General features: G+C 47.0%; 2 protein-coding genes across 4 annotated transcripts in view; both read right to left on the reverse strand.

Moving 5' to 3' along the window:
• The window catches only part of LOC120953337 (uncharacterized), a 30,673-nt gene extending 17,250 nt beyond the window's left edge, over window positions 1-13,423 (reverse strand). For 2 of the 3 annotated variants that reach the window (XM_040373169.2, XM_049610939.1), the window contains exon 1: window positions 12,323-13,423. In XM_040373169.2, coding sequence (XP_040229103.2) covers window positions 12,323-12,339 — 17 coding nt within the window. In that variant the 5' untranslated portion in view covers window positions 12,340-13,423. Of the gene's footprint in view, window positions 1-12,036; window positions 12,252-12,322 lie in introns of those variants that run through there. The other variant, XM_040373170.2, reaches the window with a different exon arrangement.
• An 853-nt stretch (window positions 13,424-14,276) lies between these two features.
• On the reverse strand, window positions 14,277-15,864 carry LOC120948916 (DNA methyltransferase 1-associated protein 1). The gene is made up of 2 exons (XM_040365772.2): window positions 15,658-15,864; window positions 14,277-15,588 (listed from the first exon to the last, which is right to left on the reverse strand). Exons 1-2 carry the CDS (start codon window positions 15,753-15,755, stop codon window positions 14,337-14,339), a joined length of 1,350 nt encoding a protein of 449 aa, XP_040221706.1. The 5' UTR covers window positions 15,756-15,864; the 3' UTR covers window positions 14,277-14,336.
• Window positions 15,865-15,958: the final 94 nt, after the last annotated feature.

Here is a 15,958-nt window from a genome sequence, read left to right on the forward strand (position 1 = left end):
TTCGGCTAATTGTGTTGCGAGATAATCGCCTCAAGGCCGGCAAAGAAGCTGACAGTTACATCAAGTCAAACACACGGCAGTCAAGGCAGTGATGTACAGTGTGTATGTACAAGTACTTCACGTTTGAATGGAATCAAAAAATGACTTATTAACGTTACCTTCCCCGGTGGGTAACGTAGTCGAACGGTCTAATGCACTGAAGTTGGGCAATTCCTCGTCACGCGTAAGTTCAACTCTCTCTCAATTGATTAAAAGGATCTGATCCCTTCCGAAATATGCTTCATCATTCATGTAGCTGCATGTCCTGCAAAACAACCTTCTAAACCCCCAACATCATCAATATTTCAAACTCAACGTGTGCACCTGTACCTGCACACATCAGCTGCTGTTCAGAGGGGAACAGTCAACGGAAGAAATAAGCTCATTCATTATTTATTCTGGAACCAACAATCGCCAACATCGCCAATTGCTTAACCTACATCGAACACTGACACACAACCTTCAATAATGTGATTGAATCCCTTCCACATCTGCCTTAATGACAAAGCAGCCGGAAACAGATTAACTTCTTGTTGCATTTCATTTCATCCTCTCCAAAACTTTTGAGTGCATCTCGGAGGAACATCTGAATGCAAAGCAACGGAAAGCAAAACAAACTGCGTGCAAAGATGCACTCTGTGCGCTTTCACGTGGTTTAAATGCAAATGTCATCGCAAAACGTGCTTGATGGAAGTCTTGGCGGCAGTCTGTGATTGATCTGCACAATGCACAATAAAGCGGGACATGCGCTGCTGCTGCAGCTAAGAAATTCGTGTGCCAATTTCAATCCCGATGCCAATTGGACGAAATTCAATACATTGGCCAATGTATCGAATCGCACACACGTGAGCCAAACACGTTGCCGAGCGACAACAAACAAACCGAATGGTGTGCGGCGACGGTCGACGATCGGCTGATCGTGCTGATTAATTCAACAGCATTCGGGTCTTTCTCACTGTCTTTCCTTTTGTGAAAGGGCGAAAGATTTGCGGTCAGAAGCCGGCCGCTAGTAACAGTCGTCCAGGACGGTAGGACGTTGTTCTTTGTTGTGGCGGGGCGCCATCACTCGTCACTTCTCTGAGACATGACGTTTTCTCGAGCTTTTGAAAGATATTGGAGAACAAACGAAGGAGAAGAAAACATGTTGCACTTCTGCTACAGACGGCTACAGTTTAATTGTTTAAAATAATTTTGAGAAAAATGATATTATTTCAATCATTATAGAGGTTCAATCTTTAATACCTTTAACAACTCATCCAGAAAACATCACCAACTCCAATGCACTGCAGTAGTCTTAAAGACTTCAAAGTCCAATCCGTATACTCCTCCTACCTTGACTTTCACCTAACAATCCAACAAGCCAACTGCATTGGTGAACAATGAAACATCACTCAACGTTACGCGTTCCCTGTCCACTGTCAAGACCTCCAACGTACGCCTACAGGACAGCAGCACCCGGTTACAGCCGGACCGACGACAATTTGATGGAATGCAGGCCGACGCACACACACACACAAACACACCGCCAACGCCGAGACTGATGCAGCAGCAGTTGCAGCAGCAGCAGCAGCATCATGAGCAGCTGCTGCTGCGTAGCACAATCGCTCAATCTGCATCAATAAAATAAAAATAAACGAATCGTGTGCGCACCGGGGTCGAGGTTTCAAAGTGTCGAACTTTTCCGTGACGCAAAAAGCTGTGTACGACCCAACGGGCCTGCTTGCGATCTGGCGCGTCTGCAAAATCTCTCGACCAGCCACAAGCGACAGACATCGGGAGTTGTCCTCAATTATGACGGTTGCGTTGGTGTCTCGAACAGGCCACATGGACAACGCACCGGGGAGTTACTGCACATGGTGGGCAAATTAAAATGTAGCGAACTAACGTATGACTCCCACACGTTGTGTGTGTCTGTTTTTTAGTGCGTGTTTGTGATGTTTGTGGGCGATCGAGTTGAACCAGTTTGGGAAAATTAACATGGCCACAAAGACTGCCAAAGTTTTTGCACACAATTCTGCTACTAGCATGATGAATAGCCGCACCAGCGCGTTAGGTTTCGTGGCGTAGGGGACCAGGCCTCGAGTGAGCTTAATTGACTTCGTTAGATGCTGCGGGATGTTGCGTGTTTTAGCGATTAATTCGAAGCTTAGGAATCATTCACAACGCTGCCGACAAAGTAATTTGGCATATTAACGACAACGTGCCAAAACGTTGGCCGGCGATCCGACGACCTGACACCTCCGAATAATTCCATGTTAATTAATTTGTTTATGGATTTGTCATAGTGAAGCGAAATATTTTGCAAAACAGAACGACTTCTGTAAATTCCTACTTCGCAAACATTATTCTGCACAGTTTGAGACATTCAGCTGTAGAGCTGCTCTTCGCAAAAGTGTGCTTAACTTGTTGCGCGGACAGTTAACAACTTGTCGGCACTAACCCATTAAGCTCATTTACGTAAACGTAATAGCCGATGGCGCTCTACATATGGCAAGATATTATGCAGAAAAAGTGGCTGAAGGTCGACTCCATCATCTGTGAAGGGGGAACTGTCGTTAAATAACAAACCCATGGTATGGCATGGTATATACACACTATCACTCTGAACACTTTGGAAACAAACATAACCAAACTTGTTCACCTACATAGAAGAGAGAGAAAAAAGCCAAATCACCATATACAGAAAGCTGCTATGCAGAAAAGCTCCGTGCATTCTTCCTTTCTAATTTAATTTTCGTAAGTCTAATGTCTCGTAAAACAAAAACTAACCCATCGAACATGTCCATAAAAGAATGAGTCGTTAGATCGCTACATTAGGATGCAATCAATCAACCTGCTACTACTCCACAATTTGTCTGATTTGAGCATCCGAGATATAAGTCCGAACACACACACCCGAATCGTTATCTAATCAAGCAGCATCGTTTACATCGAGACTTGCCAACAATCGCTACCAAAATGCTTCCAAAATAGCCGTCCGACCTATCGATGCCATTCAAGGTATTGACTGGCAATAACCGGCAAAAACTTGCCCATAAACTATCGTAAAATCTGTAGAAAAAAACACCACAGACTGCCGGCGAGCTTAAACAGAAGGTTAAGCTACCCTACTGGAACCAGCGCAGACCACCCCGGTTCAGTTCCAATTTCAGTGCCATATTAATAGCGTTTACACCTCCGCGAACAGTCCGAACACCTCCACGACTCGACTCAGCCCCTCTCCTCCATCGCACAGATTGCGTAAGCTTTTCCCTTTTGCTGATACGGGTTTTTCGTTGCTTCTTTTGTTCTAATCGCCTTCAACTTCTTCCCCAATTCTCTACATCCTTTCCGCACTGGAGGACTAAAAATTATTAATGCTCGTCTTTCTATCGCGCCGGTATCTTTGGGATCCACGAAATCCCGAGAGAATCACTCGCTGTGCGCGTCAAGGTGAGGCATTGAAATTCCGTTTTCTTCCCCCATTCCTCTGCCAAAGCGCGAAACACACACACTTTTTTGCCACTCGATGAGAGCGATAAATCTAACATGATCCTAAAGTTACAGAACAACAGACCAGCATCCTCTATATTCAAGGCTGTTTAGGAGAGATTAGGCTCATCCACATTGCACCTTTGCCGCTAATTTCTTCTGCATATCGTAGCAGCGCGAGGATCGATTAAAAACGATAATGAGTATCATAAATTGTGCTTCTTCCAACAAGTGTGCACACCGCTCCTTCTTCTCATTTGCATCTTGTTTGGTCCGGTTTCCTTGCTGCTGTCGCGATCGTTCCTTTTGCGTTTTTGGGCTTATCAACAAACGCCAACAGAAACCTTTTTTTATGAAACGACAGATATTAATGACAACGCCTGCCCAAAAATGGACACCATTACGACGACTGTGACCGGCGATACGACCAGCGAAGAACTGGAACACAGTAACCGCGGCACGCTTTGCCAGTTTCATTAAAGTCACATTATAGATCACAAATACCAGATCGGGAGATGGATAAGAGTGATCGCATCTCAACCCTGTTTCTGTGGATTCCGCCCGCCCCTGTTTTCCCCCAATTCCATATCCATACGCATTCAAATATTGAAACTAGCTCTAAACATGGACATTGGCACATAAATTTTTTGATCACATTGTTTATTCGGAACGGAACGCTTTCTACATACAACAAACCCACGCATAGGCTTAAATGTGAAAGCGATTGTACAAAACTTCAGGATCATCGCTGGCCATTGCAGCCTTTTACGCTACTTTGGGGACAGCTTTGTCCTCCTAATTTCGGTCATAAATATATTCTCACCTAACTGTAACACATAAATCTTGCCTCACTTATGGTAAACGCACGCAAACGAACCTCTGGTGGCACGAAGGTGACACATTTTTTGTCACCAAATGGCTATTGAAATGAACGACTATTACCACTCTTCATAGGATGGCACACATATTAACAAAGTATCAGCAAGCTATCAAGGGGGGAAAAAGCAACACAAGAGGCCAGAAGAAGTGCAATTACATTTTATGATTTGAATCTAGTGATCTCTTTTATAAGCTGCTAGCTAGCTATCTAGCTTAAACTCTGCCACAATGAAAACCCCATAACGAACTGGTTCAATAAATTCTGGTAACAGTCCACCACTATTGCGGTGGTAGCACACCTCAATGTTTTTGCCATAAATATAGATAATCACTAAATTTATGTTCATTTGTGCACCAGGTCCGGAGTAAATCTGGATGGAGCGATATTTCTTCGTTCCAAAACGCAGTACGCAGTTAGGGAAGCTAAACGACTTAAACTCTATTCCACCATTTATCACCGATTCGAAGCGTGCTGCTTCTGCAGCAACGCGGTTTCTTTCCTCTCGATCAAATATTTTCCATTCAAATAAACGCTTTAGTGCGCCGCGGCAGGGCGTAACATACGTAGGTACCTGAGCAGTAGGTCCGCCACCATACTTGGTAAACAATTGGCCAACGTAACCCGAAGGCCCTTATGCCACAGAGCATACGCATGCTGGCGGCTTTGCTTTGCTGCTCTGTTCACCTTCCACCGGTTCGCTCCGGTGCCTGCTCCAGAAGATTACGCAGCGAAGGAGGGAAGGTAAGTATCTATCGAGTCAGTGTCGCCACTCGCTAAACGTAGTTAGCGTAGCGGTAAGCTTCCTGGCCTGAGCAGTAGTGCCCATTGATCTCAAATCTTTCCTACTTCAGCCGGTGGCACAGTTCTCCAAGGTGGACAATTCCATTAGAGTTCTGCTATGGAGTTGAATGTTAAATCTCTTGAACCTTGTCTTTGAGAGTGAGAGCTCTCAGCTCCAAGCGCCTTAGAGAAGAGATCGGAATAGATCCTAAACCTCTATATAGGGACAAGTTAATCCACGGTGCATGTCAACCCCGCGCGTAAGTGGGACGAAAGTGAAAAGGGTTTTAGGTGATCGACGGGTCCCGGGTCTGTGCGAGTGCAGTGTGCGTACGTGACGCTGCCAATGCGTGGCGCATGATGCATGTAAGATCTTATCGTCTACCGAATCGAAAGAGAAGTCAAGAAAAAAAAAGGTTCAAAACACAGTCATCGCAAAGGTCCGTCGTGGTGCCGCCTCCCCAGGGAGGATCAGAATATGCAGTTGCTGTTCGTAGCGTAGCACAACCCTGGCTGACACACACACTCCCAACCATTGGGGGGGAGTCAGAAAATGTAGGTCTTGCCGTTGGGGCTTGCTAAACTTTTTTACTCCACCCGCCGCATGTTCCCAGTGCCATGCTCAGCGGGTGATCTGGAAGGGAGGCTTTAAGCATCCCAACACTACAAGACGACAACGGCTCCACCAGCAGCAAAGGCAGTCGACATTGCGACAAAGCTAGCGGGAACCGCGGCAGTACGCACAGCTTGATCTATTGTTTGGGGAAATTTACATCCACACTCAGGAATGCAGAAACGTTGTAAGACGCAGCGCGACTCAGCGATGTTATGCGCGCGTCTGCGGGTACGTATTTAGCTACAGCAGCTCCACACACAATAAACTGACCCCCGCACGGGTCAGATTAGGTTGTGGTGAAGCTTCACCAGAAAAGGAAATCACCAGATTCCACTATCACTCTGGCGATGTCGTCCTCCGCCTGCAAAAACATACCGTTCATACTGTGGGCAACCGTAATGTTTGGACGAAGATTACCAGCGGCAACAGCGACCATCCGATCAGAGCCAATCGGATTTAGACGTAAGACCCGTACCTCCCCGAAACTAAACCAGTCAGTCGGCCGTCTGGGACCAGCAAACTTCGCTCCAACTTATTAGTCGGCAGCCGGTAATGATATACCGAAAACTTGAAACCAACCGCTTCTACTTCTGCAGCTCCATCCCGCGATCGTTAACTTTGCTACTCTTGAGTTCCAAAGATCGTACTGTCCCCCCGCAACCAACCAAAGCCGGCGCTTTCAAATAGACATCGCGATGGTGAACGCCTCTGACATGGGCCAGGAGAAACTTATGATGAAATCGTGTTTCAACCCGCAGTCGCACGAATTTCGCCCACGCGCGCCTCCGGCAGCTATAAATTTGTTGACTATTGGCAATACGCGCGCGCTACCCGTACCGCTTGATGCTGAACCGTCGGGTCCGATGATGGGGGACACTATAGTCATCATCATTTTCGTCATTATCATCGCTTAGCCGACGCCGAGTCATACGAATGGGCCGGGTAAAGACCATCTAATATGGGAAGGGAAATCGTTCTTTTGCAATAATTCATTCTCGTGCCACAAAACTCACGGGGATGGCAAGACATATTGATGAAGCTCATCATAATGAAGCATGATTTGGTGATGTATTGGTACAAGCGCATAGAATGTACGATCATTTCAACAATTCTTCAAAGCATTCCTATCTCTATTGACGATCATGCAGAGACAGAGTGATGTCAACCACTAGTAGCAGTGCAGTTGTTTTACGATCAGTACTGTTTTTTTTCCTCCCCCAACGCATACATCACGTACATTAGCGGATGCATCACTGCTCCCTTTTGAAATGAATTTCGTCTTTGAACACTTGCATGAACAAACAAAAAACCGAGACGAATACAGAATCTCTCGCTGTCTAGACATAACATCCCGCACACCGCAAAGTTACGATCGGACTCGCGTCAAAATGTGGGCTATAGTCAGGAACACATCTGGTACCGCTTTCCAATAGACCTGCCACTTCACTTTCCCCCGAAAAGCCGTCCCTGCGGTTGCTTTCCTCAGTCTCATAACTTTGTACTATTTTATTGCACACGTCGGGACGCACAAGATGCGATAGTTTACGATCGATTCCTCTCCCGTGTGTGTGTGTGTGCGGGATCGGGTAAAATGGGTAAATGGACCTACCGCTTTGCACAGTTCGATCGACTTGAAAGAGGCGAAGATTTATGTACTACCATACACATAGGTCATTTGGAATGCATTATCGGGGTTTTAAGGGTTATAGGGAGTGATTCTACTATGCAATTTAATAGAGGTGATAGAATTCCGATCAACATTGGACGTAAAGTGTGATGGAAGTTTCCAAGTACAAACTGTTGAAGTTCATTGCGTTGAACATATTTTACAGTTTTATATTCACCTTCAATTGAATTGTGCATATTCAACTGTCTCCAATAAATATCTACGCATACGATCTTAATCCTCTGATGCTTGGGATGGAAATTCCAAGAATTAATTCCAACTGCTTCAAAACTAACCTCACAGCAGCAGCACATTTCACCCGGTTTGTGCTCCAACAAAACAAAGTGATCCTTATTTACAAACAATCGTTCCGCAGGCAAAGCCCTTTCTTCCCCAACCCCAACACGCACACATACTTTGTTTCTGTTTCCGCCTCTCCCGATATCAAGTGTGTAATAATTGGTGACTCTGTTAGCTGCTGCTGCTCCAGAACCCAACACCGCAACGGGTCGTATAAAAGTGGGAGCGCCCCTTAAATGGAAAGCCACTAACCACATATATGTGTGTGTGGAAGAAGGTGGTGGTGGCAGGAGGGCAGCATAATTCCGACATACAGCACTTTGCTTGGCAAAAAAACAAACGGCTACGATAGCAACAGTAGAGAGTGCCATGTCAGCATCCTCCATCTTCGGAACCATAACATGGTTTTTGAATAATGTGTCCCCTCCCCGATGTGAGTGTTTCATCTCCCGAAAATAAAAGCCAACCTTCGCCAGCTTCGCACCGAAACGGACTTCCCGTAGCGATGATCACCCAACGCCACAAGAAGAGATCGCGCGCGCGCGCTCTCGTCCCAGCAGCTGGGTGTGGTGGAGTGTTGAATTGATTCTCTTCTTTTTTTGCATTTTGATTGTCACATCACTGATCTCGCATTGGCCGCTCCCAGCCGATTTACAATGTAGTTTTAAGCGTTTTATTTCATCCACACTCTATCGAAAACAGACCATCCGACATCGGGGAAGGGGAACCTGTGACCTGTTGTTGTTCGACGCGCGTCTCTAGAGAAGCACACACACGTCAAGCAGCAGAATGACATTTGTCACGCCGTAATGGTACCGCGGACAGGCTCGATCCTCTCGGTTAACCTTTCCGATCTTCTGGACACCAGGGAGGAGCCTGTTTCCAAGCCTGCGAGGCCATCATGCTCCCCCGAATATCAATGCATCCACACACCCCATCATCACCTCTCACACTGGGTGTTTATGTTGCGCTTCAGAATTCAGCTTCAGCACGGGGAATTATTCGTAACACGAAGAAGAAACCCACAATCTTCGTTCCTAGAACCTACCCCCCGAAGTGGATATTATTTTATGGAAAAGGCAGACGCGATTGGTGTAACGAGAAATTTGAATACAATGCTTGCGCTCCGTGTAACAGAGCAGAGAAACAAGGGTGAGCAGTCCATATGGGTTGTTGGTGACAAATTCGTATGAGCTCAGCCCGGCGACACAACACACCACCACACCAGGCACCAAGGGAAAATAGTTCTGGAGTCTAGGCTCTAGGGAGAGCACCCCGCCACAGCGTTCGTTTCCACGGAGGGAAAAAAGGGTAACGACTTATTTGAATAACAATAAAACCGCTCAGCGGAACGCGAACGCTCATTCAGAACGGAAACTGCGCGCCGTCCACTGGCTGTGTGCTGTGTGTTGAATAACGCGATCTGGTTCCAGCATGTACCACACACCCCGAAAAAAAGGGGGAGCAATTGCAATTAACAACAATGGGATCCAATGCTGCTGCTGCTGCACTCGAGCATGATTTGGAGCATGTGAAGTAGAGCTTTGCAGATGAATCTATGCTCGAGCACAATGTGTACCATCATGCACACACCCCTTTTTTCGTTTAGCTGGCTGAGAAACACGTTTAACCAAAGAACTGTTCATTTTGACTGGCATTCTTACTTAACTCAGGTCTAAAATAGGCAATAACTTTACATTGTAACCTGTATTGTGACACCTTCCATATGAATAGTTTCACTGATAACGCACCTTTGCTGTGCTGGTGGAAGGTGGAACACAAATGGAATGTAAATTTTACCCATTTCGAAACGATCCGTATCCGGAAACAACCATTCGATTAGACTCGAACGGCAAAGAGACGGTTGCATTCCAACGAGGCGTTCGAGACCGTGGTGACATACATCGTAAAAGGGGTGATGTGCTAGAAATATGTATCAAACGACCGCCGGAGCGTGTTGTGACCAATGTTTCTAATCAAATTCGAATAAGCTCCAATTAGAAACGGACCCCAACCACCAAACCACCAGCTGCAGCGTAAAGTCATTTTCCAAAGTTAGAGCCAAAATGAAAAATAAATTACCACATCTCGTTCAGCCAACCTTCTGCGTAGCGTAGAACCCGCGGGAACCCGAAACTAATGAAAGCAATAAATTGACACCCGCGATAACACACACACACACACACACACACACACACACACACACACACACATATTCTCGACACCGGGTCGAGACACACAAAAAAGGGCCGACGATAAAGAAAAAGCCATGCACCAAGACGAAATGGAAAGAAGGCTACTTTCCGTTGGCAGACAGAGGGCGCAGTGAGCCCTCCAACGGTTGAAGGAAGTGATGACAATGCAGCGTGACGAAGCCGTTCTACGGTGGTAAAGCTGTACACGATGCACTTTCCTTTACGCGATGCAAACGAACTCTCTCGGCTGAGTCAAGCGTTAAAGCGTTCGACTAAAAGTGGACGAAACTAATGTGACAGACGCTTGGGAAGTGGGTTGTATCGGCACGATGACAGGCGCGAATGAAGTTTGCTCAAGATCATATGGCAAGATCATGTAATGCTCCTCAAGAAAAAAGGCAAATAACTTAAATTGAAACCGTTACAAATTATTAAAAATGATTCTGAACATGAAAGGTACAAGCTTCCTAAAAAATCATAAAATTCTTTGTTTGTTCCAAACGGCTCAGTAGCTGAACGACCTCTTGAAAATGGCCGCAACGAAACATACCAATACCAGCACTCCACACAGCCCACGGAACAAGCAGCTACCAGAAATACTCGCAACCGTATCGGACATGCTCGATCTGGTAAGCTGACAAATCCCTAACGAGGCACTGAAACGGAGGCAGCCAACAACGTCTGGATAATCTTGCACTTGATCGATTCCTCTCGCCCTCAATCCGGTTTGAATTGCCCCAGACGTGGGCTGCTGTATTGTAATTCAGCTGCACCGTGTTAAATCTGGAGCGACTGTTCTCTGGACCCCAGCCCCAAGGGAACTCTCAAACCCCTGCGCAATCAATCATCATGCCAAACGCCGGAGCCAGAAAACCATTAGAACGCGTAAGAATTCCGAAATACGCTCATGCAACTATCTCTGCCAAAAAGCCTTCATAGTGGCACGTTAAAAAAGAAGCTAGACGTAAAATAGCAACTATTGCTATCATATTTCTGCTTTCCCTTCCTGAGATTAAACCAGCTGAAGGGAACTTCCGCCCTCCAGAGTAAGATGTCCACATCCTGCGACGTGTGCGACGCCACCGCTCCGCATGTTTGTGGTTTTATCAAACTGGGTGTCATTTCCCGCGAGTTAGGAAGAGGAAAGAAGATGAAAAAAACCCTCCCCATGATAACTGAGAAGATTTATTTCGTTTCCGATTACGATTCTAACCATCAAATGCTCACGCAGCAGCAGATTGCCCGCGCTCCGAAGGGAAAGCTTATGGAATGGAGCCGCATGATCAAAGCGATTGAGTGGATTTTTGGGGTATGATTAATTGTTTTCAGGATAGTGCCGATAGGTGTGTGCGTGTGTCCGCCACTTGCCAGTGTTATGGAACGTTGCGTCCTCGTTGGCGGAAAAGAGCCACGGAAGAAGATATGACTCCGGTGATAGCAGCAGATGCAGACACGGCAAACGATCAACGATCGCGTCTTCTTGTCAGCGCTAGTCATCATCCCGTAGACAACTTACTTAAACCGGTAGCTATTTCCTTGAGGCATGGGTCGAACATTCTTTTATTTTCGCCGAGAGATAAACGGATAGCAGCGAGCTGCAACAGGTTTCAGAAAATACGCTCCACAGCCTACACACACACACAGCTCTATAGGTGTCATGAATTGATGCCCTGTAGGCAACAATTAGCAAGTGAGTGTAGAAACGACATACCTAAGCGTTGTGTATAGGACCCACTGCTCTAAAGAGGTTCGTGCCAGGGATTTATTACAACCAATTAATCTTCACGGTAACAAGCGTTGTTACTTCTCTGCACAAAAGTCTAGTACGTTTCGTCTGTCTTTGGGCGGGCTCTCGTGATCCACCAAAAGAAAGCATCTTCCAAGTCGCGATCGTTACCAGGGGTTCCAATATAATTATCATTTAAATATAAAAAAAAGTCCCACGCTCAATTTAGCTGAAGCTGAATACGATACGAGTACGACAATTATATAAAAATCCTCCCAGTAATGGGTCGTGAATGTTAAGTAAAAAGCCCACCCTAAGATATACACCGCCCACTGACTTGTGGTTCCAACCGTCTTGACTCACTTTCTTGCGAAACGCGCCGCCAACATGCGTGGGGGTCGGTCGGTACTCGGTCGGTGGTGTACACGGTGTCGTTCGCCGACCGCCACTCAAGCAAACGCAATCTGGAAAGAGATATCCTCTCCCACGCAATGCAACCTCTCCCAGACACTGTCCTCCAAGGGAGTGTGTGTTTCGAACTAACGTCGTCATCGTCAAAGGGAAAGGACATACTTTGTAGTCTGCGGTGGTTCACTCCTTATAAGAAGAGGAACAAGATGAATTTTATGAAAAGTTTTGATCTGCTTACCTGTATTGGAACTGCATTTTGCGTTCGATGATGGCGTTGACAATTGGGGTGGGGGGTTTGAGAACTATCGCTGGTACCTCATTCGTGCTGCGAATTGTTTCTTCTTTTCGTGCCTTAATACACACTCCAAGTAACTTCTACCGCACCCCAGTGAAAGAAAGTGATCCAAATATCCACCGTTTTGTTCACACCGCACCTTCACCAACTCTTGGATGACAATTTTGAACAACGCCTACTGCCTTGCACGCTTTACGCTCCACAAAGGCCCTACTGCCAACCGACATGCCCCATAGGGAGAATGGAGAAGATAAGCCACCGTCGCCCGTGGTAACAACGGACGCACACACTGCGGAGGTCGCGGTTTTGGCCGTTATAATTGGAGCCGAGAAGTTGTCGTGGGCACACTTGAGCACAGAAAACCGGTAAAACAACAAAACAGCACCAGGGCGAGCGCGCGTGCTGCTGGTAGGTAGGTACACGCCAAATTCACAGCACCGACAGCAACGAAAATGTATGCTCCACTCCGAAACCGAACCGCCTAAACGAGATCTCTTTCTAAACACAAGCACAGGTCGCGAATGCTGAGGATGGGGAGTAGGGCGCAACAAATAGGTTTTGCAGGCTTTAAATTCCACCCAACGCTTGGTGGTGGTTCGACCACTTTTCACAAACTATTCGTGTACGGGCTGACACAATCGGGGCACACTGGTGGAAACTGCGATTCTAGGCGCGCACAAACACACTGTATGATCATAGCCTTCTATGGACGTTTTCTAACTTCTTTATCTTTACGAAGGCCACCGCAAAGGTGAGCTGCCGTTGGCATTTGGTTCGTGTTAGGACGATCGCTTGAAGTTTGTCGTTGCGTCTCTTTGTGAACTTACTGCAACGTGAGCCACTGATCCGTTCATTTTTCTAAATATATTTTCACTACACACTATGCAAGTGATGCTTCTCCGCTAAATGTAACCAATTCAGCAATATCCCACACGGGTGACACAACACGATAATGCGCACCGCATACACGCGTGGCTGTTTACTTTCGCTTTGAGCGCGCGTGCGTCTTCGCCCCGTTCACTCGATCGACTGTGATCCGCGGCATGATCCGCGGCTCGTCGTAGCCCTTCCAGGTGACTGTGTGTGTGTTTGTGTGTATGCGCTTTTGTTTTGTATCGCTCTCTCGCTCGCAACCGGCTCGATCACGCACTCTCTCTTTCTCGCTCTCCCATACGCATTCTCTCCGTACGTTTGTTTAGCTTCTTTACCTTTGCTCGTTTTTACGCAAACAAACCCCCCTCCCGTCCATGCCGCTTTTTTCTTACTTCTTCCACTCTCACACACACACACAGGCATACGATGTGTGTTTCCTTTTTGGTTTGCATTCTACCTACACGATCGTCCTACACAGCACCGCGCATCGTTTTCCGTCCTTTACCCCGGTGGTCTCTCTTTCCGTTCGTAATCCATCACGTTTACCTCAACATTTCCGCCGTGAGTGTTTTTTTTTCTTCTCTTCTTCCTTACTTCACTTACCTTACTTATCCTTCTTGCTTACATATTCCCGACAATCCCACCCCGCTTTTGTCTGTTTTGTGGTAATTCTTCCTTTTTCATTGTTATGCCCATGCTGCTACTGCTGCAGCGGTCGACAGCGGTCTTTCTTCCCCCCGCTAGGCCACGTGTTGAGACCGGAGAACCGGTTGATCGCCGGTGCCAGGCTGTTGTAACGGCTAGTTCGGGGAGGTTTTTTATTTCCGAAAATGTACGTGCGAGCGCCTTTTTTACGGTTGCCTAACTTTGGTGGGAAACCGGAAACGACATTTCTATTATACGTATCGTAAGGACCTAGGGTGATATGTAACTTAAAAAGGGATCCGAAAAAGGATAGAGGAATTTGTAATTAAATGACACAATTAAAAACACACCAGAATGTGCCACATTTCTAAGCATGGAATTGTATTGTGTTTTAAAATGGAAACTTTATTCGTTATGTATAATTTCTACTTCCTCCACATCAAACCATCGATCCTTCAACATCCATCCCACCGGCCGATTCATCCGCCGGTGGATTGACCAGTGCGGCCGGAATATTTAGCGTCTTACCCGGGCACAGCGCCTCATACTGATGCTTTAGACTCTCCAGCTCAAAATTACAGGTGGCCAGGGCGGTCCGCAATTCGCACAGCAGCACCATATCCGATCGCAGCTCATTGAACGCCACACAAATATCTTCTACCGGGGGTGGATTCGGGTCCACCTTGAACTCCTGCAGTGCCTGCTCGAGTGCCTTCGCTTTCTTCTGGCCAACGTTGGCGGGCAGTTTCATCTTTTGCGATCTCAACGACACACCCGTACCACGCAGATCCGTAAACTTAATGCCAGCGCTCTCCACTGCGCTTACCACCGAATCCACCTTGGACGTGCGTGGCTGCTGTTGGATCTTTTTCTTGTTCAGCTTTTTGTCCTGCTTTTTGTGCGATGTGTTCTGGGTACCGTGGGGCTGCGTTTGGCTATGATGCTGCTGCTGCTCCTTCTGATGGTGTTCCGTCTGTTGCTGGTCGGCCTGCGAGATGAGCTTCTGCAGATCTTGCGTCTTGCGCTCGCGCTCCTTCTTGCGTGCTTCGATCTTCTTCAGCTCGTTCAGCAACTGTTGCTCCTCCTCCACCTGCTTCGATGTGCGGTCGAACAGCTTCTTCAGCTGCTCCTTTCGGCGCCGCTCGTGCTCCGCATCGAACACGTACACCTTCTTCTCGACACCGCCCTGCCCGTTGGCGTTGCGTACTTTGTTCAATATGCCCACCACCTCGTAGTAGCGCTCCTTCAGATCTTCCACCGATTTGATGCCATAGTTTGCCCGCTCCCAACGGTCACACATGATGATGAACCGAACGTCGAACCGTTTGGCCAGATCGAACAGATGGTCCGTCTGCTGTTTGGTCCACTTCGTGGTTTTGAGATGCGCATTGTAATCGTTCAGCGTGTAAGTGGGAATGTCCAGCTGCTTGTTAAACCGGGCGAACGGATACTCCTTCGGCTCATCCGTCACGCGCTTCCAGTGGTGAAAGACGGCCCCGTCAGTACGGGCCGGATTAACGAACGGTGCCCACTCCCAGCGGCGCACCTTTTTCATGCCCAATCGGGCCTTCGTCTTCTTGTAGCCGGAAACGGTATCCGTTGGCAGAAGCGGTGGTGCATCTTTGTTGTCATTGTACAGCAGAGCAAACACCTCCCGGTGCATACCTTCAGGACGTTTGGCCACAATTTTCCTACAAACAACGAAGCGGATGAGTAAATCTACACCCAAAACCCGTACCCAGGGATGACTTCTAGCCTACCTTTCGACAGTGCGTTTCTTGGAGTTGAGCAGTGCTTCCTTCGTTAACTCCGGCGTCACCGGACGCTCCAGCTCAAGAATATCCCGCACATCAGCCATGATGTGAGAAAATGTTTAGAAATCTAATAAAATTTACAATAAATATCGTTCACTTTACAATGTTTTGTTTGTTTTTTCCACAACTGGGGAAGAGCGTCCATTATTTGACGTTTCTTTTCCGAATCCTCTAGTTCGAGCAAGAGTTATAAACGCACTGTAGAAGCACCAATACGTTCCACCGTTTGTCGCGTGGATGACAAATT

Source organism: Anopheles coluzzii, chromosome 2, assembly GCF_943734685.1.
Source record: "Anopheles coluzzii chromosome 2, AcolN3, whole genome shotgun sequence".
Classification (NCBI taxonomy): domain Eukaryota; kingdom Metazoa; phylum Arthropoda; class Insecta; order Diptera; family Culicidae; genus Anopheles; species Anopheles coluzzii.